This window comes from Brienomyrus brachyistius, unplaced genomic scaffold, assembly GCF_023856365.1.
Source record: "Brienomyrus brachyistius isolate T26 unplaced genomic scaffold, BBRACH_0.4 scaffold33, whole genome shotgun sequence".
NCBI lineage: Eukaryota > Metazoa > Chordata > Actinopteri > Osteoglossiformes > Mormyridae > Brienomyrus > Brienomyrus brachyistius.
In genome coordinates this window covers 1,437,528-1,460,721 of record NW_026042308.1, presented here as the reverse complement: position 1 = coordinate 1,460,721, position 23,194 = coordinate 1,437,528, and the positions used below count along the sequence as shown (strand labels likewise).

General features: G+C 48.2%; 1 protein-coding gene and 1 long non-coding RNA gene across 18 annotated transcripts in view; both read left to right on the top strand.

The window, feature by feature from the left end:
• Window positions 1-23,194, top strand: part of LOC125721462 (NACHT, LRR and PYD domains-containing protein 12-like) — a 360,988-nt gene that overhangs the window by 17,783 nt on the left and 320,011 nt on the right. For 6 of the 9 annotated variants that reach the window (XM_048997380.1, XM_048997377.1, XM_048997376.1 and 3 more), the window contains exons 6-13: window positions 6,518-6,581; window positions 6,780-7,008; window positions 7,635-9,345; window positions 17,800-17,973; window positions 18,363-18,536; window positions 18,984-19,157; window positions 19,727-19,900; window positions 20,606-20,779. In XM_048997380.1, coding sequence (XP_048853337.1) covers window positions 6,518-6,581; window positions 6,780-7,008; window positions 7,635-9,345; window positions 17,800-17,973; window positions 18,363-18,536; window positions 18,984-19,157; window positions 19,727-19,900; window positions 20,606-20,779 — 2,874 coding nt within the window. The remainder of the gene's footprint in view (window positions 1-6,517; window positions 6,582-6,779; window positions 7,009-7,634; window positions 9,346-17,799; window positions 17,974-18,362; window positions 18,537-18,983; window positions 19,158-19,726; window positions 19,901-20,605; window positions 20,780-23,194) is intronic. The other 3 variants (XM_048997379.1, XM_048997382.1, XM_048997381.1) reach the window with 1 other exon arrangement.
• Window positions 319-3,809, top strand: LOC125721504 (uncharacterized). Of its 9 annotated transcripts, none has more exons than XR_007385775.1 (3): window positions 319-805; window positions 1,131-1,554; window positions 1,774-3,809. It is a non-coding gene; the product is annotated as an uncharacterized LOC125721504 (long non-coding RNA). The 9 variants fall into 9 exon arrangements; XR_007385772.1 differs by having other exon boundaries at window positions 912-1,554; XR_007385774.1 differs by lacking the exon at window positions 319-805 and adding an exon at window positions 812-1,017.

The window sequence follows — 23,194 nt, the reverse complement described above, 5'->3', positions numbered from 1 at the left end:
TGGAAGCTGGCCCCCTGCAGCACTTGGCACACGCCAGCCGCCTGGGGTAGTTGGCACGGTTTTTCGAAACTCTTGCTGGATGTGTTGTCATAGCAGCACATCCAAATCCTCAAACCTGTTCGGAGCAGGTTTGTTCTGCGTAAACAAGGATTAGCTCACAGACTTAATCAGTGTCCGTGCATGGAAATGGGTTCAGTCATGGCCTCGCCATTCATATACGTAAAATCAACAAACACACACACACATACACACACATACACACACACACACACACATATATATATATATATATATATATGAATGAAATGTCATGTTTGTACTTCACTTTAACTTGTTCCCATGTCCTGCATGATTGTGCTTCTATTTGCTCTGTAATTATGACAATAAAAGAATAATGAAAAATTGGAAACGTAACACTCTCAGGCTGCCTGCCCTGCATGCGCAGCTGGGCCAGTTATGCGGCTGCAGATAAGAGGTCAGGTGTGTTCCTCTGCCAGACTCTGCTCCCTCAGGCCCTGTCAGCTCTCAGGCTGTCTGCCCTGCATGCACAGCTGGTCCAGTTATGCGGCTGCAGATAAGAGGTCAGGTGTGTTCCTCTGTCAGACTCTGCCCCACTAGGCCCTGTCAGCTCTCAGGCTGCCTGCCCTGCATGCGCAGCTGGGCCAGTTATGCAGCTGCAAGCTGCAGATAAGAGGTCAGGTGTGTTCCTCTGTCAGACTCTGCCCCCCCAGGCCCTGTCAGCTCTCAGGCTGCCTGCCCTGCATGCGCAGCTGGGCCAGTTATGCGGCTGCAGATAAGAGGTCAGGTGTGTTCCTCTGCCAGACTCTGCTCCCTCAGGCCCTGTCAGCTCTCAGGCTGTCTGCCCTGCATGCACAGCTGGTCCAGTTATGCGGCTGCAGATAAGAGGTCAGGTGTGTTCCTCTGTCAGACTCTGCCCCACTAGGCCCTGTCAGCTCTCAGGCTGCCTGCCCTGCATGCGCAGCTGGGCCAGTTATGCAGCTGCAGATAAGAGGTCAGGTGTGTTCCTCTGCCAGACTCTGCCCCGCCAGGCCCTGTCAGCTCTCAGGCTGCCTGCCCTGCATGCGCAGCTGGGCCAGTTATGCAGCTGCAAGCTGCAGATAAGAGGTCAGGTGTGTTCCTCTGTCAGACTCTGCCCCCCCAGGCCCTGTCAGCTCTCAGGCTGCCTGCCCTGCATGCGCAGCTGGGCCAGTTATGCAGCTGCAGATAAGAGGTCAGGTGTGTTCCTCTGCCAGACTCTGCCCCGCCAGGCCCTGTCAGCTCTCAGGCTGCCTGCCCTGCATGCGCAGCTGGGCCAGTTATGCGGCTGCAGATAAGAGGTCAGGTGTGTTCCTCTGCCAGACTCTGCTCCCTCAGGCCCTGTCAGCTCTCAGGCTGTCTGCCCTGCATGCACAGCTGGTCCAGTTATGCGGCTGCAGATAAGAGGTCAGGTGTGTTCCTCTGTCAGACTCTGCCCCACTAGGCCCTGTCAGCTCTCAGGCTGCCTGCCCTGCATGCGCAGCTGGGCCAGTTATGCAGCTGCAGATAAGAGGTCAGGTGTGTTCCTCTGCCAGACTCTGCCCCGCCAGGCCCTGTCAGCTCTCAGGCTGCCTGCCCTGCATGCGCAGCTGGTCCAGTTATGCGGCTGCAGATAAGAGGTCAGGTTTGTTCCTCTGCCAGACTCTGCCCCGCCAGGCCCTCTCAGCTCTCAGGCAGCCTGCCCTGCATGCGCAGCTGGGCCAGTTATGCAGCTGCAAGCTGCAGATAAGAGGTCAGGTGTGTTCCTCTGTCAGACTCTGCCCCCCCAGGCCCTGTCAGCTCTCAGGCTGCCTGCCCTGCATGCGCAGCTGGGCCAGTTATGTGGCTGCAGATAAGAGGTCAGGTGTGTTCCTCTGCCAGACTCTGCCCCGCCAGGCCCTGTCAGCTCTCAGGCTGCCTGCCCTACATGCGCAGCTGGGCCAGTTATGCGGCTGCAGATAAGAGGTCAGGTGTGTTCCTCTGCCAGACTCTGCCCCGCCAGGCCCTGTCAGCTCTCAGGCTGCCTGCCCTGCATGCGCAGCTGGGCCAGTTATGTGGCTGCAGATAAGAGGTCAGGTGTGTTCCTCTGCCAGACTCTGCCCCATCAGGCCCTGTGAGCTCTCAGGCTGTCTGCCCTGCATGCGCAGCTGGGCCAGTTATGCAGCTGCAGATAAGAGGTCAGGTGTGTTCCTCTGCCAGACTCTGCCCCGCCAGGCCCTGTCAGCTCTCAGGCTGCCTGCCCTACATGCGCAGCTGGGCCAGTTATGCGGCTGCAGATAAGAGGTCAGGTGTGTTCCTCTGCCAGACTCTGCCCCGCCAGGCCCTGTCAGCTCTCAGGCTGCCTGCCCTACATGCGCAGCTGGGCCAGTTATGCGGCTGCAGATAAGAGGTCAGGTGTGTTCCTCTGCCAGACTCTGCCCCGCCAGGCCCTGTCAGCTCTCAGGCTGCCTGCCCTGCATGCGCAGCTGGGCCAGTTATGTGGCTGCAGATAAGAGGTCAGGTGTGTTCCTCTGCCAGACTCTGCCCCATCAGGCCCTGTGAGCTCTCAGGCTGTCTGCCCTGCATGCGCAGCTGGGCCAGTTATGCAGCTGCAGATAAGAGGTCAGGTGTGTTCCTCTGCCAGACTCTGCCCCGTCAGACCCTGTCAGCTCTCAGGCTGTCTGCCCAACATGCGCAGCTGGGCCAGTTATGCGGCTGCAGATAAGAGGTCAGGTGTGTTCCTCTGCCAGACTCTGTCCCCTCAGGCCCTGTCAGCTCTCAGGCTGCCTGCCCTGCATGCGCAGCTGGGCCAGTTATGCAGCTGCAGATAAGAGGTCAGGTGTGTTCCTCTGCCAGACTCTGCCCTCTCAGGCCCTGTCAGCTCTCAGGCTGCCTGCCCTACATGCGCAGCTGGGCCAGTTATGCGGCTGCAGATAAGAGGTCAGGTGTGTTCCTCTGCCAGACTCTGCCCCGCCAGGCCCTGTCAGCTCTCAGGCTGTCTGCCCTGCATGCACAGCTGGTCCAGTTATGCGGCTGCAGATAAGAGGTCAGGTGTGTTCCTCTGTCAGACTCTGCCCCACTAGGCCCTGTCAGCTCTCAGGCTGCCTGCCCTGCATGCGCAGCTGGGCCAGTTATGCAGCTGCAGATAAGAGGTCAGGTGTGTTCCTCTGCCAGACTCTGCCCCGCCAGGCCCTGTCAGCTCTCAGGCTGCCTGCCCTGCATGCGCAGCTGGGCCAGTTATGTGGCTGCAGATAAGAGGTCAGGTGTGTTCCTCTGCCAGACTCTGCCCCATCAGGCCCTGTGAGCTCTCAGGCTGTCTGCCCTGCATGCGCAGCTGGGCCAGTTATGCAGCTGCAGATAAGAGGTCAGGTGTGTTCCTCTGCCAGACTCTGCCCCGCCAGGCCCTGTCAGCTCTCAGGCTGCCTGCCCTGCATGCGCAGCTGGGCCAGTTATGCGGCTGCAGATAAGAGGTCAGGTGTGTTCCTCTGCCAGACTCTGTCCCCTCAGGCCCTGTCAGCTCTCAGGCTGCCTGCCCTGCATGCGCAGCTGGGCCAGTTATGCGGCTGCAGATAAGAGGTCAGGTGTGTTCCTCTGCCAGACTCTGTCCCCTCAGGCCCTGTCAGCTCTCAGGCTGCCTGCCCTGCATGCGCAGCTGGGCCAGTTATGTGGCTGCAGATAAGAGGTCAGGTGTGTTCCTCTGCCAGACTCTGCCCTCTCAGGCCCTGTCAGCTCTCAGGCTGCCTGCCCTACATGCGCAGCTGGGCCAGTTATGCAGCTGCAGATAAGAGGTCAGGTGTGTTCCTCTGCCAGACTCTGTCCCCTCAGGCCCTGTCAGCTCTCAGGCTGCCTGCCCTACATGCGCAGCTGGGCCAGTTATGTGGCTGCAGATAAGAGGTCAGGTGTGTTCCTCTGCCATGCTCTGCCCCGCCAGGCCCTGTCAGCTCTCAGGCTGTCTGCCCTGTATGCGCAGCTGGGCCAGTTATGCGGCTGCAGATAAGAGGTCAGGTGTGTTCCTCTGCCAGACTCTGTCCCCTCAGGCCCTGTCAGCTATCAGGCTGTCTGCCCTGCATGCGCAGCTTCCCTCACTGCTGCTGGGTGACAGATAAAAGGTGATCCCTGAAGCGGTTAGTATTCTGTAATACAGTAGGACATTCTAGAGGGAGTGGCGTACGCTGATGACATCATGCACATTATGTCCACTGGGATGGAGAACAAGTGCAGGATGATGACACGTTCAATGTTTCATCATATTTTGCAGCAGTATCACCCCGGCTAGTGGGGCCTGGGAACCAGCTGGTACAGAAGCGGGGAGGCAGGGATGCGGGCAACAAGCTGATAGGCGCCCCCCCCCGTCTGACACTCACTGCTCACCTGCGAGTTCCAGGCCGGCGCGGCCGTGGGCCAGTCGCTCACAGAGCAGGCGGCTCCATTGATAAGCAAAGCAGAGCCTTATTCAGGGGTGGGGTAGTGGGGGGGATTCACTGTTTGCCGGTTGCATAGGAAGCTCTGTGCTCACTCTGGGGGGGGGGGGTCTAGCCCTGTAGGTGCTGAAGGACAGATTCGGCCCATTAGCCCTGCAGGTGCTGAATTTAACCAACAAGCTATTTAACCAGTTTCTTGACTGAGGATTGTGAATCAGATGCTGGTATTTAGCTCTGCTAATCAAGTGAATGACTCTAAATGTCACTGGGTACAAAGGGCTGCGTAGAAAACTGTCCTTCCTGCCTGCTGTGTCTCTGTGTGCTGGAGCCTGATGTCACTGGTTCTCTTCTGCTGTCATGAGAGAATCAGGAAGCCGCCCCAGTGAATAAAGCTTAACATGGCAGATACATCTTTCCAAACTACAACCCCAATTCCAAAAATGGTGGGACGTTCTGCAAATTGTAAATAAAAACAGAATGCAGTGATATGGAAATCTCATAAACCTATATTTTATTCATAAAAGCACACAGAAAATATATCAAATGTTTAAACTGAGAAAATGCATCATTGTAAGGAAAAATTTTGAATGTCGCAGCAACAACACATCTCACAAAAGTTGGGACAAGGCCATGTTTACCGCTGTGTGGCATCTCCTCTTCTTTTAACAACAGTCTGTAAATGTCTGGGGACTGAGGAGATCAGTTGTTTGAGTTTTGGGAGAGGAATGTTGTCCCATTCTTGTCTGATACAGGATTCCAGTTGCTCAACTGTCCTATATCTTCTGTGTCATATTTTTTGTTTTATGATGCAGCAAATGTTCTCAATGGCTGAAAGATCTGGACCGCTGGCAGGCCAGTTCAGTACCCAGACCCTTCTTCTACGAATCCATCGTGTTGTAATTGATGCAGTGTGTGGTTTGGCATTGTCATGTGGGAAAATGCAAGGTCTTCACTGAAAGAGACGTCGTCCGGATGGGAGCATCTGTTGCTCTAGAACCTGGATATACCTTTCAGCATTGATGGTGCCTTTCCAGATATGCAGGCTGCCCCTGCCATATGTACTAATGCACCCCCACACCATCAGAGATGCTGGCTTTTGAACTGAGTGCTGATAACACGCTGGGTGGTCCTTCTCCTCTTTAGTCCGGATGACATGGTGTCCACGGTTTCCAAAAAGAATTTCAAATTTAGAGTCGACTGACCATAGAACAGTTTTCCACTCAGCCGCAGTCCATTTTAAATGAGCTTTGGCCCAGAGACGACGTCGGTGATTCTGGATCATGTTCATATACGGCTTCTTCTTTGGATGATAGAGATTTAACTGGCATCTGTGCATGGCAGCGCGAATTGTGTTCACTGACAGTGTTTGTGGGAAATATTCCTGAGCCTATTTAGTGATTCCATTACAGAATCATGCCTGTTTGTGATGCAGTGCTGCCTAAGGGCCAAAATATCACAGGCATCTAGTCTGGTTTTTCACAGAGATTTCTCCAGATCATTTGATTACATTATGTGCTGTAGATGATTAAATATTCAACCTCTTTGCAGTTTTATACTGAGGAACTTCTTTCTGAAATTGCTCCACTATTTGTCAGTGCAGTATTAGGAGGATTGTGACCCTCTGCCCATCTTTACTTCAGAGAGACACTGCAACTCTAAGATGCTCTTTTTATACCCAGTCATGTTACTCACCTGTTGCCAATTGACATAATTATTTGCAAATTGTTCCTCCAGCTGTTGGGTTTTCATACCACTAACTTTTCCAGCCTCCTATTGCCCCCGTCCCAACTTTTTTGAGACGTGTTGCTGTCATGAAATTCAAAATCAGCCAATATTTTTCATAAAATAGTAAAATGTCTCAGTTTAAACATCTGATATGTTTTCTATGCTTTGTTGTGAATAAAATACGGTTTTACGAGATTTCCATATCATTGCATTCTGTTTTACAATTTGCACAATGTCCCAACTTTTTGGAATTGGTGTTGTAATATAGCACAATGTTATTCTTTATCTACAGTAACAGCAATTTTAATGGGGAACTTTTCAGTCTATTACATTTGTGTAGATGAATTGAGGACTTTATGTTTCTGCCTAATTCACAGAGACCAAATGGAAGAATGCAGTTCAGATCTACATGATAAATCTGGTTTATCATCCATATTGAAGGTTTGTATTTATTGCTGATATGTTTTCTTGGCTGTTATGTCAATTAGCTTATATTTTATACAGCTGTATAATAAGAAATTCATCATCTTAAAAAAATATGTTTTAATTGTTTTTAATCATATGTTTTATGATTCACAAGTGAAACTCTGAAAAGATTTGGTGTAAGTAGCAATAATTAACTTTGACTGTTTATTTTAGTCACTAGAGGAAAAAGCCATGAAGTTCCTAAAGGACGAGCTGAAGACGTTTGTGAGGTACCTAGATCAGAATTACCCAGAATGCTCTGAGCCTCAGCTGGAGGAGGACAATGACCTGGACAGTGATGGTCAGATGCAGAAGACCAGTGTTAGAGAGGTAGCTCTGAAGATCACACTGTACATCCTGAGGACCATGAAGCAAGATGATCTTGCTGACCTGCTGGACAAGAGTAAGAACTTTATAACATTATGTACATGTACAATATTGTGCAAAAGTCTTAGGCAGGCAGAGAAAATTATGTTTAAATGGTCTTCATGTTGGTATAGAACTACTATAATACGTATGTCAAAGTGTGTTTGCCATTTCAGAACCTCTCCCAAAATCACCCTAATATTTGCAGAAATCGTGCAGTATATCCGCATATTTTTTTACTTGACCACTAACACACATGTGGCTGATCAATATCTTATTGAGTTTTAAACTAATTTAATTAATTAATGAAGTGAGCTGGTGGTGAAATTTAACAAATACATGGACTGGCTGTGGTGTCGCTGAGGAGAGGTTTGGGAAATGAAAAGGGGTTTTGTGTTTTTTTTGGTTCTGAGCAGATATACACTTACTACCCAGATGAATGGCTTTAAACATTTCCTTTGGCTGCCTGAAGCTTATTCACGGTCCTGTATGCGGTGTTCCAGTAAAATACGCATGATAAAACTTTCAGATTCACATTCACAGTCACAGGGAAATATCTGGATATGTATGTGTGAAAAAGTGTGTTTTTGGAAAATATTCTTCCTCTCATATGGGTCAGGATCTCGGTGAGAATTAGTGCATTTTCCTCTCATTTCTTTTCAGGACAGCTCATGCTACAGGAAATCAAATGTAAACTTAAGAAGCAATTTGAGTGTGTATTTGAAGGGAAAGCTAAGGAAGGACAGCCAACACTTCTCAGTGAGATTTACACAGAACTCTACATAACTGAAGGTGGGACTGGATCAGTCAATGATGAACATGAAGTGAGACAGATTGAAACAGCATCCAAGAAAAGGCGAACAGAAGATACTACAGTCAAGTGCAATGATATATTTAAACCCTTATGTGGGTGTGTGACACCTATCAGAACTGTACTCACTAAAGGGGTGGCAGGTATCGGGAAAACAGTTTCTGTGCAGAAATTCATTCTCGACTGGGCAGAAGGAAAAGCAAACCAGGATGTTCACTTCATATTTGCTCTTCCTTTCCGGGACCTGAATTTGATTAAGGAGGAATACAGTCTGATTGAACTGCTTCACCACTTTGTCCCAGAACTGAAATCATTTCAATCCACTTACCTGTTTAGGTACAAAGTCTTGTTCATCTTTGATGGTCTGGATGAGTGTCGCCTTCCTCTGGATTTTCAGAACAATGAGAGCTGGTTTGATGTAACAAAGAAAACGTCACTGGATGTGCTGTTGACTAACCTCATTAAGGGGAATCTGCTCCCATCCGCTCTCCTCTGGATAACCTCCCGGCCAGCAGCAGCCAATCAGATACCTGCTAAGTGTGTCCACCAGGTGACAGAGATACGAGGGTTCAGTGATGCCCAGAAGGAGGAGTATTTTAAGAAGAGATTTAATGATCAGAGCCTGGTCAGCAGGATTATCACACATGTGAAATCATCAAGGAGCCTCTTAATCATGTGCCACATACCTGTGTTCTGCTGGATTTCAGCCACTGTGCTTAAGAGGTTTTTTAGTGAGACTGACAGGGGAGAAATTCCAAAGACTCTGACTGAAATGTACACACACTTCCTGATCTTTCAGACAAGTTTAAAAAATGACAAGTATATGAAAAACCATGAAACTAAACTTAAGGAATACAGCAAGGAATTCCTTTTAAAACTTGGTAAACTTGCTTTTGACAATATTGAGAAAGGCAATCTCATATTTTATGAGCAAGATCTGACAGAGAATGACATTGATGTCACTGAAGCTTCAGTTTACTCTGGAATGTGCACAGAAGTCTTTAAAGAGGAGTATGGGTTGTACCAGGAGAAGGTGTACTGCTTTGTGCATCTGAGCATCCAGGAGTATCTCGCTGCTTTATATGTGTTTCTGTCAAACTCATCAGCTGACCTGCTGAAGACTGCAGTGGATCAGGCATTAGAGAGCAAGAATGGACACTTGGACCTCTACCTCCGCTTCCTCCTGGGCCTCTCAACAGACTCCAGTAAGACTCTGTTACAAAGGCTACTGGGACAGACAGGAATCAGCTCACATACCATTATGGAAACAGCCCAATACATCAAGGAGAAAATACAGGAGAATTTATCTCCAGAAAGGACCATCAACCTGTTCCACTGTCTGACTGAGCTGGGTGACAATTCTCTAGTAGAGGAAGTACAAAGATACCTGAATTCAGGAAACATTTCAGCAGATGACCTCTCACCTGCACAGTACTCAGCTCTGGCCTTTGTGATGCTGATGTCAGATGAGGAGCTGGATGTGTTTGATCTGAAGAAATACATCAGATCAGATGAAGAGCACTGCAGGCTGCTGCCTGTGGTCAAGAACTCCAGGACGGCTCTGTAAGTGACGTGGGGATGGGAAATCATGTCTGGTCTGGCAGTAATACATGAATATTGTTTGAAATGTGTAATATATATTATACATTTCTCATCATGGATTAATAAGTGGGTTTTATTTTGATAATCACAGCTATAGCTGTTTGTATAGCAGTAGCTAATCTTGACCACAGCCTTTATAATGACTGAAGGTAGTGATGTCACTTTTTGTTTGTTACTACGTTTCCATTCCCATCCAGTCTGCCTCCTGATCACAGGCACAGCATCCTAACCTGCTATAGAAACAGTGAGGGCTCTTTATCCACAGGGTGTATAAGTGGTATGTGAGTGTTATTGTCAGCAGGCGTGTTCATGTGATGGAGCCCAGAGCTGGGAGCTTCCGTATGACTGTTGTCTCTGGCTGCTCACTGGCGCCCTCTGCTGAGACGACACATCTAGTCCGGCAGAAATACATAAACATCGTTTACAATATAAAATGAATAGGTATATATGTAATTTATTTCCCCTCTTTTATCAACAAGGTTCCTTTTTAATCTAGTTTATATTAACTGAAGGTAGTGATGTAGTAAAAACAAAAAAGACAAGATTTTTTTCCCATTAATAGTGGGAAAACCACTCATATTCGTTTCAGTTCTGGATGCTGTAGGAAGCATTTCTGTAAATACTGGGTGTGGTGCGTGACTCTTTGGGTTCGGACTCTGTGTCCATGAGTGGAAGGTTGCTGGTTCAGATCTCATTCTGAATCCCCCCCCCCCCCCACCAAACACTGAATGCAATTTCAGTTAAGTTCAGTTTTATTTGTATAGTGTTTTTTCACAACATTACATCATCTCAAAGCACTTTACAGCATCCCTGCCCAAAGCCCCCAGTGAGCAAGTCAGAGATGACAGTGGCAAGGAAAATTACCCTAGAAAGAAGAATCCTTGGGAGGAACCAGACTGAAAGGGGGAGCCCATCCTCCAGGGGGCAGCAGAGGAAGCCCTAACCCTAACCAGACTGAAAGGGGGAGCCCATCCTCCAGGGGGCAGCAGAGGAAGCCCTAACCCTAACCAGACCCAAAGAGGGAGCCCATCCTCCAGGGGGCAGCAGAGGAAGCCCTAACCCTAACCAGACTCAAAGGGGGAGCCCATCCTGCAGGGGGCAGCAGAGGAAGCCCTAACCCTAACCAGACTGAAAGGGGGAGCCCATCCTCCAGGGGGCAGCAGAGGAAACCCTAACCCTAACCAGACCCAAAGGGGGAGCCCATCCTCCAGGGGGCAGCAGAGGAAGCCCTAACCCTAACCAGACCCAAAGGAGGAGCCCTAACCCTAACCAGATAAAAAGGGGGAGCCCATCCTCCAGGGGGCAGCAGAGGAAACCCTAACCCTAACCAGACTGAAAGGGGGAGCCCATCCTCCAGGGGGCAGCAGAGGAAGCCCTAACCCTAACCAGATAAAAAGCCAATGGCACCGATCCCCACCCAACTCTACACCTCACACTATAGGTCTGACTGGGAGTGAGCAGTTAGCTAGAGCTAGAACTAGAGTCCCTACAAGCTAAACTAAACAGGTGTGTTTTTAGTCTAGACTTGAATATTGAGAGCCAGCCTGAATCCCACACATCCGGTGGAAGACTATTCCACAGCTGAAGAGCTCTATAAGAGAAAGCTCTGCAGCTTGCCGTAGCTCTTTCTGCCTTGGGTACTAACAGATATCCTGCTCTTTATGATGGAAGAAAGCCAGGAGGGTTGTATAAGGCTAGCAGGTTACTAAGGAATTCTGGTGCAAGGCCATTCAGTGTTTTATAAGTCAATAGCAGTATTTTGTAGTTAATCCGAGACTTAACTGGAAGCCAATGAAGGGAGCATAGAACAGGGCTAATATAATCAAATTTTTTAGTGTTTGTAAGAACTCTGGCTGCTGCATTTTGTTCCAGCTGAAGTTTATGTGAGGATCCAGATGGGCACCCAGAAAGGAAGGCATTACAGTATCCAGCCTGGAAGTTATAAAGGTGTTAGTGTTTCCGCTTCATGAAAGGAGAGCATCTTCCGAAGCTTGGCGAGGTTCCGTACATGATAGAACAGAGCTTTAGTGATGCTTTTTATATGAGCATCGAAACATAAATCTGAATCAACCAGAAGACCAAGATCTCTGACCACTGTGTTAGGTTGGGTAGGAAGACCACCAAGGTTGAGGTTGTCAAACTTATTTTGAGCCGCCTTCAGACCAGTTAACAGTACTTCTGTTTTTATGTGTTTAACACAAAGAAATTATTTGCCATCCAGCACCGGATATCTGGTCGACAGTCTTCTAACTCAGAGCTGTGATGCATCAACTGGCTTAACAGATATATATAACTGTGTATCATCAGCAAAACAATGAAAACCAACACCATGATTTCTGATAATGTGACCAATATATACAGTGCACAGTAGCGGGCCCAGAACTGATCCCTGTGGGACACCATTGTAGGAATATTTAGCTCAGGTAAATTTTAATATCTCCACCAATATGTTTTGAAATTGGGGGCGGCATGGTGGTGCAGTGGTTAGCACTGTCGCCTCACACCTCTGGGACCCGGGTTTGAGTCTCCGCCTGGGTCACATGTGTGCGGAGTTTGCATGTTCTCCCCGTGTCGTCGTGGGGTTTCCTCCGGGTACTCCGGTTTCCCCCCACGGTCCAAAAACATGCTGAGGCTAATTGGAGTTGCTGAATTGCCCGTAGGTGTGCATGTGTGAGTGAATGGTGTGTGAGTGTGCCCTGCGATGGGCTGGCCCCCCATCCTGGGTTGTTCCCTGCCTCGTGCCCATTGATTCCGGGATAGGCTCCGGACCCCCCGAGACCCAATAGGATAAGCGGTTTGGAAAATGGATGGATGGATGGATGGATGTTTTGAAATTAATTACATTTGAATTAATCATTATTTAATGATGTTTATTAACAAATTCTTATGCCGAATGGTTGGTTGCTCCAAACTCAATTGCGAATCCCCGTGAGTCGGTTAATGTGAGACTTACATGGGATTCATTAGTTACCAGTATCGCTTAGTAATCTGGGTTAGAAGGCTCGTCCAGCGAGCTGCATCACCAGGTAATGTAAACGATCGGTTGCGAAGCTCCCCTCACGGCCGATGAGAGAGAGTCTCATGATATTTTAGGCTGAGGTTTCAGAGCTTAGTAGCCAGATCGCACGGAGGCAGGGACCATTGTGAGCACTCAATGAACGGAGGCTGAAGTTGTGTAAAAGACATGCATTTATTCCTACAACTAACATAAGACAGACATTACACCTAACAAACAATAGACACGAAATAACGGAATAGAAACAAACAGTGTAATCATGAAAATGCAATGACTAGATTTAAATGAGTAACCTTAAAAGGGAAATACTGTTCTGCAAAGCAAGCACAGTTCCTAAAGTCATATAGCAGGTTAACAGAACAGCTTAGGTTATTAGAATGAAAGGAAGCTGGTTTACTTGTTTGCAGAGTGGGGGGGGGGGGTCTTTGCAGTGGTTGCAGAGGCTGATGAGCTGACGGGTGATGGCACTCAGGGAGGCGCGGCGTTTGCAGCAGTTGTTGGAGTGGAGCCCTCTGATTCTCTCTCCTGGTGAAGCTTGGGCTTGGATGCAGTTCTCTGTCCAGCTGGGCCTTCGCTGGCAGGCTTCAGGAGGGCTTCTTGTGGGCTTCTCTTCTCTTGGGCTGATGTTCTCTGCCTCTCTTCGGGCTGATATGTTTTCTGCTCCTCCCTTGTTCTGAGGTGCCAGGTTTTATGGTCTAAAATTCATGAATAGGGATGACCAGGAATTCGACTTCTGGACCAATGACTGACCATCCATTTGGTGGGCTTTCGGAAGGGGGTCTGTATCAGTCCTTTTGGGATTTATGACCAGACTGATTTCCCTTGTATTGATGATTTTCGTTAAGCTGGTGTAACTTTTGATATATTCATGGTAACCACTGACCAGATTTGGAAACTGGAGTGATTTTCCATCGGTTTGATACCAAACATGCCATACCAGCCTAGCGGTTCACACTGAATACCATCTGTAATGATTGATTAATGATTACTTATATTATGTCATTATGTTATATTACTCACACCAGTCCCTGGACTAAGTGGTCTAGGTTGCACCTCAATCAGAGGTTACCCTTTATACAGACATTATATGACATATTCTCATGTCAGCAGCACATCTTACCCTTAGATAGACATGGTAGAATACAAAGATCAGATAAGGGCTGCTGAGGAATGTGGAAAAGAAAAGGGGGGGAAGGTTAGTCAGTCAAAGAAAAAGAGTCTTTGAAAGTTAGGACACATTACAAACATAACCTGTCTGTATATTGAGACTAGTAGTCATGGATAAATAAATATACAGATATACAACAGGCAAACTTAAAAGAAACTTTCTGTGGGGTGTTGGGTGAGTGGTATGTAAGGCAGGATGTCTGGGGAGGGGGTTGTGTGCCAAGTCGAGGGACCCCTGTCCTTGGGGTCCACTCTGCTGTCTATAGGTCGTTAAAACTTTGAGCAATAAAAGTTGGAGTGCTGGCCCCCCTTGTTATCTGTGTGTGTTTAAGTGTGTCTGTGTGTGTGGGGTCACGAACCCCCCTTTGAGGCCTAGGCCAATGTGTGCCTCTCGTACCAGGGTAGGCCTTGTCTCAGGCCACCTGGAATTTAAGCTCTGTGATATGTGCATGTGTGATCCTACACCAGATTTAAAACCTTAAAAGGGAAATACTGTTCTGCAAAGCAAGCACAGTTTGTGGAAACACGACCATAAAGTCATAAAGCAGGTTAACAGAACTGCTTAGGTTGTTAGAATGAAAGGAAGCTGGTTTACTTGTTTACAGAGTGGAGGGGGTCTTGGCAGTAGGTTGCAGAGGTGATGAGCTGAGGGAATGGTAGCACCCAAGAAGGCGCGGCGTCTGGAGCGGTTGTTGGAGTGGAGCCCCTTGGATTCTCTCTCCTTGTGAAGCTTTAAGGTGAAAGGCTCTGTCTTGGTTGCAGTTCTCTGTTGGGTAGCAGGCCTTCACCGGCAGGCTTCAGGAGGGCTTCTCACGGGCTGCTCTTCTCCCGGGGCTTCTCTTCTCCTCCCTCTGCTGGTCTGATGTTCTCCTCTGCTCCTCTCTCTTCTTCCACCTGCTCTGTTCTGAGGTGCCATGTTTTATGGCCTAAAGTTTATGAATAGGGGTGACCAGGAATTCGACACCTGAAGCAATGGCTGACCATCTAGTTGGCGCCTTTCAGAGGGGTATCTGTTTCAGTCCTTATGGTATTTATGACTAGACTGGTACCATTTTACCGATGATTTTCATTAAACTGGTGTAACTTTTGATACATACAGTTTCATGGTAACCACTGACCAGATTTAGAATCAGAAGTGATTTTCCATCAGTTTTACACCAAACAGGAAGTTGTCTGCGAAGGGCTGCCACCCGTAGCGGCGCCCAGGGAGCTGGGGGTTAAGGGCCTTGCTCAAGGACCCACAGGCTGAGGCTGGGTTTGAACCTGCTACCTTCTGATTACAGGCACACAGGCTTAGCCCACTGAGCCACACGCTGCCCCCTTACACCTCATACCATCAGTATTAATTAATTAACAATTTCTGAGATTATGCATGTTAATAAATCCCATCCATATATATCAACAGAGGTTGCTACTTTGGATCATTTGTACAGACATTACATTACATATTCACATTTAAATAGCACATCTTACCCTTAGATAGGCGTGGCTGTTAGTTTGTGGTAATACCAATTTAAATTGCACATCTGGGAACAACATATTTTGGTTGGTGTGGCTTATCCTAATTATATACTCTCCAGAACTGATAATATGCACATTAATTCAGTCTTTTACTGCAGAACAGTAGAGGACAAAGAAGTGCTAACGGACCACAAAGATCAGATAAGGGCCACAGAGGAATGTGGAAAAGGGGGGGTTGTTAAACAAAGAAGGAAAGAACCTCTGATAGTTAGGAGCCACACTAAGATACCTGGTTACATTATTTAATTTTCAAGATTCCTCTGGGATAATCATGAGAGCATGTATGCAGGGGTAGCCAAACACTAAGATTGTCTAAGGACACACAAACATAACCTATCTGGGTATCGAGACTAGTAGTCATGAGTAAATCAATATATAGTGAATACAAAGGCCGAACTTAAAAGAAACTTTCTTTAGGGTGTTGGGTGAATGCGTGGTATGTAAGGCAGGATGCCTGGGGAGGGGGTTGCGTGCCAAGTTGAGGGGCCCCTGTCCTTGAGGTCCACTCTGCTGCCCGTAGGTCCCTAAATCTTTGGGACATAAAAGATGGAATGCTGGCCTCCCTTGTTATCTATGTGTATTTGTGTTTGTGTGTGTGTGTGTGTGTGTGTGTGTGAGCCGTGTGTGTGTGTGTGAGAGCGGGTATACCTATCCTTATGGGGACACAATGTCCCTATAATGTGATCTGCAAAGAAGGGATTCGTAGCTGGATTATCAAGGCTGTCTGCAATTTTCTTACTTTGTACAGAAATTAACATTCGTAAGCGCTTGTCTTGTTCGTCCCTCCACATAAGTTATGGGGTTTGCTGTCACATGTTGACTGGGGAAAAATAATACCTGCTTTTGTTTCTAGTAGAATAGATTACTGTAATGCCCTCTTGTCTGGTCAGCCTAATAAATCTATTTCACATCTACAACGGCCCCAGAATGCCGCTGGCGGAGTGTTAACACGCACCAGTCACAGGGATCACATCTACAACGGGCCCAGAATGCCGCTGGCGGAGTGTTAACACGCACCAGTCACAGGGATCACATCTACAACGGGCCCAGAATGCCGCTGGCGGAGTGTTAACACGCACCAGTCACAGGGATCACATCACACCTGCTCTCACATCCCTGCACTGGCTTCCTCTGGCTTCAAGGATTGATTTTAAAGTCCATTTGCTAATTTGTAAATATTTACGGGGTTTAGCTCTGTCCTGCCTCAGTAGGTATGTCCCAGGCAGATCAGTCAGATTATCCGGCAGTAAGTAAGGGGGTCGCTCCCCCCAGAAGACATAGGGGCTAGAGGCCCCTATGAGGGAGGGGCCCCTAAAGAGAACATGGGTGGTTAAAGTCCTTTATGATGATTTTTTATTTTATTTTTCTAAAACATTTTTACTCTTTTTATTTCTTTTGTGATTTTTGTTATTTATTCTGAGCTTATTTGAATTTCTTTCTTTTTCTTTTTAAATGTTTGCAAAACACTTTATAAACGCTGTGGTTAAAACATGCTATATAAATAATGATGGATTGATTCAGATAGATAGATAGATGAGAGAGAGACAGAGAGAGTTGGGAAGCTCAAAATTCCCACCAGAAAGCTGCACTTGAATGACTGAAATTCTGGCTGCTGACTCAGAGATAGAAGTTGGTGATGTGACAATACTGAACTTACAAGAATGGCGAACGCATGGTTACTGCAAGGGACAATGCTTGTGAAATTCTGCGCAATGTTTCTTTTTAACTGCTTCAGAATCTTAGGCTAGAAAACTGAACTGAAAGCAAATCATGAATCCTTCTGTTATCTTGCTTTGTATATAGCCTAAGCGCGTTTCCCCAGGAAAGACGATAATCGCCGGTTAGTCACTGTCAGATATCGACACCGGGATACTTGTCTTATTACGCTCATTACCGATAATATCGTCATATCACCCAGATGTAATTGGTGATTTGACATGTTCCCAGGTATAACAATACAGGGAGAAAAGGGATTTTACTCATGGGATCAGGAATCCAAGTGCCAGTTGCTGCTGCATTAGCTGCTGGGAATGTTCACATCTCCTCCTTTCAGTGATACGTGTCGAGTGTAGGGACACCTGGCAGAAAGATGGCTAAGGACTGCACTGGAAGCACTGGTCTGACTGTTATGGGAGGGTTCACGTCCATCTTGCTGTTGATGTGTTTCTATATATTCCTGTATATTCTGTGATTTTTGGCTGTAGCTTCTACTTAATGTTTTTACATTAAGATGCACTGACTCACAATTAGTGATCATATGACTGCAGCAGATTGTCAGGACACACAGAACACTCTGCAGACTATAATTCATTTTGAAGTGTAAGCTGTGCTGCTAATTATATTGAAAACAAATGCTTATTGTAATGCTTTGTATTTTACTAATGTGTAGGATGTGTGTCATGCCCAGCTCGTACGATCCTCGTGTGTGCCACGCCCCCTGATTATCCACGTGTGCTTCCCTGATCTTACCCAGCTGTGTCTTCTTGTTTTGATCAATCCTGTCTATTTGAGTCCATGTCTTGCCTGAGTCCTTCGTCTGTCATTGATGTTAGTCTTTGTCAGTTGTTTCCTGGTCCCTGTCCTCGGATTAAACCCCGTTTACCCCTTCTTCTGCCTGCCTCCCTGCTTTTCTGCCCGTCTGCTCCCCAGAGATCGCGGCGAATCCTGGCAGAATCCTGTGTATAAGTGTCTTAAAGTGCTTTCTGTTTCAGGCTGAACAGCTGTGATCTCATAGATAAACACTGTGAAGTGCTGTGTTCAGCTCTAAGATCAAACTCTTCCCCCCTGAGAGAACTGGACCTGAATGACAATAACCTGAAGGATTCAGGAGTGAAGCTGCTCTCTGCTGCGCTGGGGGATTTACACTGTAAACTGGAGATACTGAGGTCAGTATTACTGGGTATTCCACACTGTGAAATGGAGGTAATGTGGTCAGTATTACTGGGTATTTCAGAATGTAAACTGGGATACTGAGGTCAGAATTACAGGGTATTCCACACTGTGAACTGGAGGTAATGTGGTCAGTATTACTGGGTATTCCAGAATGTAAACTGGGATACTGAGGGCAGAATTACTGGATATTCCACACTGTAAACTGGGGGTAAAGAGGTCAGTATTGCTGGGTATTCCACACTATAAACTGAGGGTAATGAGGTCAGTATTACTGGGTATTTCACACTATACGGAGGAGATACTGAGGTCTGTATTTATTTAACAATTATAATGGTGAGGGGATATTATTTATTGCAGAGTTTCTGTCTCTCTCTCTCTGCAGGCTGTCAGGCTGTAGAGTCACAGAAGAAGGCTGTTCTTCCCTGGCTTCAGCTCTGAAGTTAAACCCCTCACACCTGAGAGAGCTGGATCTGAGCTACAATCACCCAGGAGACTCAGGAGTGAAGCTGCTCTCTACTGTACTGGAGGATCTCAGCTGTAAACTGGAGAAGCTGCAGTGAGTACAGAATATGCATTTTACACAAAAGTAACTGGACACCAAGAAAACCCACAATGCCTTTCAGCAGTTACATAATAAACAGACACAAACAGCTTCTGTTTTCTTCTCCTACTTCCTTACATCCCACAATCTTATCAGCTCTCGATCCATGTTAGAAATAATTAAGCAGTGAAGCAGGAAACATCCATTCAACCATATAATCCATGCAAAACATTTGTGTTGGTTAGCAAAGTTAACAGCACTATTACAGTTAAACATGTTGACTTTAATGTGTTATAGACAAAAAAATAATGGACAGCAAACAGAATCGGAATGATTGTTAAAATGATTTTTAGTAATTTAATTGTTTTCTGAAAATCCATTATGTCATGGCCCTTATTCTCCTCATTTGAATAAAGTGCTGCAGTGTAAAAAGTGGATTTAAAAGTGTTTAATTTTTTTAAGGGTGGACCGGTGTGAACTCAGAGAGAAATGCTGTGAGTCACTGGCTTCAGCTCTCAGATCAAACTCCTCACCCCTGAGAGAGCTGGACCTGAGTAACAATGACCTGCAGGACTCAGGAGTGAAGATGCTCTCTGCTGGACTGGGGGACTTACACTGTAAACTGGAGATACTGAGGTCAGTCTGACTGGATATTCCACACTGTAAACTGGGGGTAGTGAGGTGAGTATTACTGGGTATTCCACAGTGTAGACTGGGGATACTGATGTCAGTATTACTGGGTATTCCACAGTGTAGACTGGGGATACTGATGTCAGTATTACTGGGTATTCCACACTGTACACTGGAGATACTGATGTCAGTATTACTGGGTATTCCACACTGTACACTGGAGATTCTGAGGTCAGTATTACTGGGTATTTCATACTGTAAACTGGAGATACTGAGGTCAGTATTACTGGGTATTCCACACTGTACACTGGAGATACTGAGGTCAGTATTACTGAGTATTTCACACTGTAAACTGGGGCTACTGAGGTCAGTATTACTGGGTATTTCACACTGTAAACTGGGGATACTGAGGTCAGTATTACTGGGTATTTCACACTGTAAACTGGGGATACTGAGGTCAGTATTACTGGGTATTTCACACTGTACGGAGGAGATACTGAGGTCTGTATTTATTTAATAATTGTAATAGTGAGGTGATATTATTTATTGGGGAGTTTCTGTCTCTCTCTTTGCAGGCTGTCAGGCTGTAGAGTCACAGAAGAAGGCTGTTCTTACCTGGCTTCAGCTCTGAGGTCAAACCCCTCACACCTGAGAGAGCTGGACCTGAGCTACAATCACCCAGGAGATTCAGGAGTGAAGCTACTCTCTGCTGTTCTGGAGGATCTCAGCTGTAAACTGGAGAAGCTGCAGTGAGTACAGAATATGCATTTTACACAAAAGTAACTGGACAGCAAGAAAACCCACAATGCCTTTCAGCAGTTACATAATAAACAAACACAAACAGCTTCTGTTTTCTTCTCCTACGTCCTTATATCCCACAATCTTATCAGCCCTCGATCCATGCTTGAAATAATTAAGCAGGGAAGCAGGAAACATCCATTCAACCATATTGTGACGTCCGCTGAGCGGAGGAGCAGGCAGACAGGGCAGTGGAGCCATGAAGACGAGCAAACGGGGTTTATTAAGGGCAGACGAGGAAACACGGCTCACAACATCAATGACAGATCTAGGGAAACAGACATGAACATGGACTGAAATACACAAGACAAGGAAATAACAGGAAACAGCTGGTCACAATCGGAGCAGCACACATGGTTAATGAGGGGGCGTGGCACACGAGGATCACACGAGCTGGGCGTGACACATATAATCCATGCAAAACATTTTCGTTGGTTAGCCAAGTTAACAGCACTGTTACAGTTAAACATGTGGACTTTAACGTGTTATGGACAAAAAAATAACAGACACCAAACAGAATCGGAATGATTGTTAAAATTATTTTTAATAATTTAATTGTTTTCTGAAAATCCATTATGTCATGGCCCTTATTCTCCTCATTTGAATACAGAGCTGCAGTGTAAAAAGTTGATTTAAAAGTGTTTAATTTTTTTAAGGGTGGGCCGGTGTGAACTCACAGAGAAATGCTGTGAGGCACTGGCTTCAGCTCTCAGATCAAACTCCTCACCCCTGAGAGAGCTGGACCTGACTGACAATGACCTGCAGGACTCAGGAGTGAAGCTGCTCTCTGCTGGACTGGGGAACTTACACTGTAAACTGGGGGTAGTGAGGTGAGTATGACTGGGTACTTCACCCTGCACGCTGGAGATACTAAAGTAGAAAATAACTAATGATTTCGAAAGCAGGAATATATAAGTCTACATGTTGATTTAAAAAATAACATTAGACTCATTAAGTGGAATGTCAAAAGGATGACATTAAAAGTTTCTTCCAATATTTTAACTCCAAAATAGCTCTAAAAGCTGAAATCACTCATCTGCAGGATAGTAAGGGCCTTATAATTGAAAATTAAAATTTATATAGTAAATGAGTTTAATGATTATTTTACACGGGTGTTCACAGTAGAGGACATGATTAACTTACTGCCATTTAGCACAAATACAGTGTCGTATATAAACAATATACGGTCCCTCCACAATTATTGGCCCCCCTTGTAAAGATTTGTAAAAAGGGTTAGAAAAAAATCCACCTTTTGGTGAATCAGCTTCATCTCACACTGAAAAAATTTGAAAAATCCAGCTGTCACGATCCTGGGCGTGCGAAGCGGCGATCGTGCGGGTAGGTGTGCAAGGAGCAAGCAGACAGGCAGATATCAGGGTAAACTAAGGGTTTAATCGGGGAATCAGGACTTGAGAACATCGACAGGGTAGAGATCACACCAAACCACAATGACGGACAAGGGAGACAAGCAAGACTAAGACTTAAATAGGACAAGACTCAGGGGGCGTAATCAGGGGGCGTGGCACACATGAGGAGCGGACGAGCCAGGCATGACAGAACCCCCCCACCAAAGGCGCGCTTCACTGGGTGCGCCTAGGAGGAGGCGACGGACAGGACGAGGGAAACGGGACCTGGAAAAGAACAACAAAACAGTTAACGGGACACAGGAAACAGGACCGAGGTACAAAACATGGCGAGAGACAGGACATAGGACAGAATCTGACAAAGGACTGGGAAGGCTGACAGACAGATGAGAAACGGCGAAACTGAGGGCACAGGCGGGACATAAGGACCAGGAGTGCTTGGAGGGAACACCGGGGGACGAGGAGCAGAGATGGGCGGAACAAAGGGACGAGGAGCAAAAAGCGAAGGGAAAAAGACAGGAGGCGGAGGAAACATAGGAGGGAAAGGGACAGGAGAGCAGGGAGAGAAGGAGGGGGAATAAAGGCGAGCCTGAGAGAGCCCTAGCGGGCGACGGGAGGCAGCCGGAGAGGCCGCAGGCGGCCGGAGCAGGAGGGGACCTCGGAGGGGCAGAGGAGGCAGGGCGAGGGAACGACGGAGGGGCCAAGGAGGGAGCAGGAGGGAGCACCAGGGAAGGGGACAAGGGAGCTGGAGGGGACCCTGGCGAGGAGCAGGTGGACCCGCAGGCGACAGAGGAGCCGCAGTTGGGGAGCCCGCAGGCGACCGACCAGGCACCGGAGGGGGGAGCGAGGCAGGGTGACAAGGCCGCGGAGGGGGACCTGCAGGCGACAGCCAACCTGGAGGGCCAGGACCCGCAGGCGCTCTCCAAGCCCCAGCGCAGGCAAGCAAGGATGCGCCAGGGGGCAGGGCGGGAGGGACCCTTGCCCGGCGTCTGTGTCCTCTCCCCTTATTTGACACAGACATAAGGACCCGTGGCCGGGGTCGGGCTCGCCGGGGCGAGGGCAGAGGAGTCACAAGCAGGGTCCCCGAGGGGTCCCACTCCAGCTCCTCCACCTCCAAGGAGGGAGGAGCGGCAGCTGGACTGTTCGGGACCCTCTCGGGGACGTGGGCAGGAAGGACAGGAGTGGGGTCAGGAACAGGAGTCACTGGGGGCACAGTTACATGAGGCGGAAGGAGCGCCTCGGGCTGCGGAGCTGCAGGCGGAGACGGAGGGGGCGCCTGCCCGGGAGCTGCAGGCTGATGCAGAGGGGGCGCCTGTCCAGGAGCTGCAGGCTGATGCAGAGGGGGCGCCTGCCCGGGAGCTGCAGGCAGAGGGAGCGCCTGCTCGGGAGCTGCAGGCTGAGCGAGCGTCTGCTGCACGTGTGCTGGTACCGCTGGCAGAGGTGGCTGCACTGGTGGTGGAGCCACAAGCAGAGGTGGCTGCGCGGGCTGCGCAGGAGGCAGCGGAGGCGGCTGCGCGGGAGCGGGGTCTGCTGGCCGTGGCGGCTGCTCTGGAGCGGGGTCTGCCGGCAGAGGCGGTGGCTCGGGAGCGGGGTCTGCCGGCAGAGGCGGTGGCTCGGGAGCAGGCGGCCGCACAAACTGCGCAGGCGGTAGGAGTGGAGGGTGCTCCTCCGGCCCCGCCATCGCAGCTAGCAGCGGAGGTGGCTGCACAGGCTGCTCCGTGGCCCGGTGTGTTCTTTGGACTGGAAATGCTGCCCAGGGTGGCAGCTTCGCAGAGCTGGGGGCTTTCAGGGTGATCGGGAAGTTCTCCCGAACCACCTCCGGTGGAGAAGCCGGGATGAGGGAGCACTCCCCCAGGGCAATCGTCGGGACGATCGTTTATC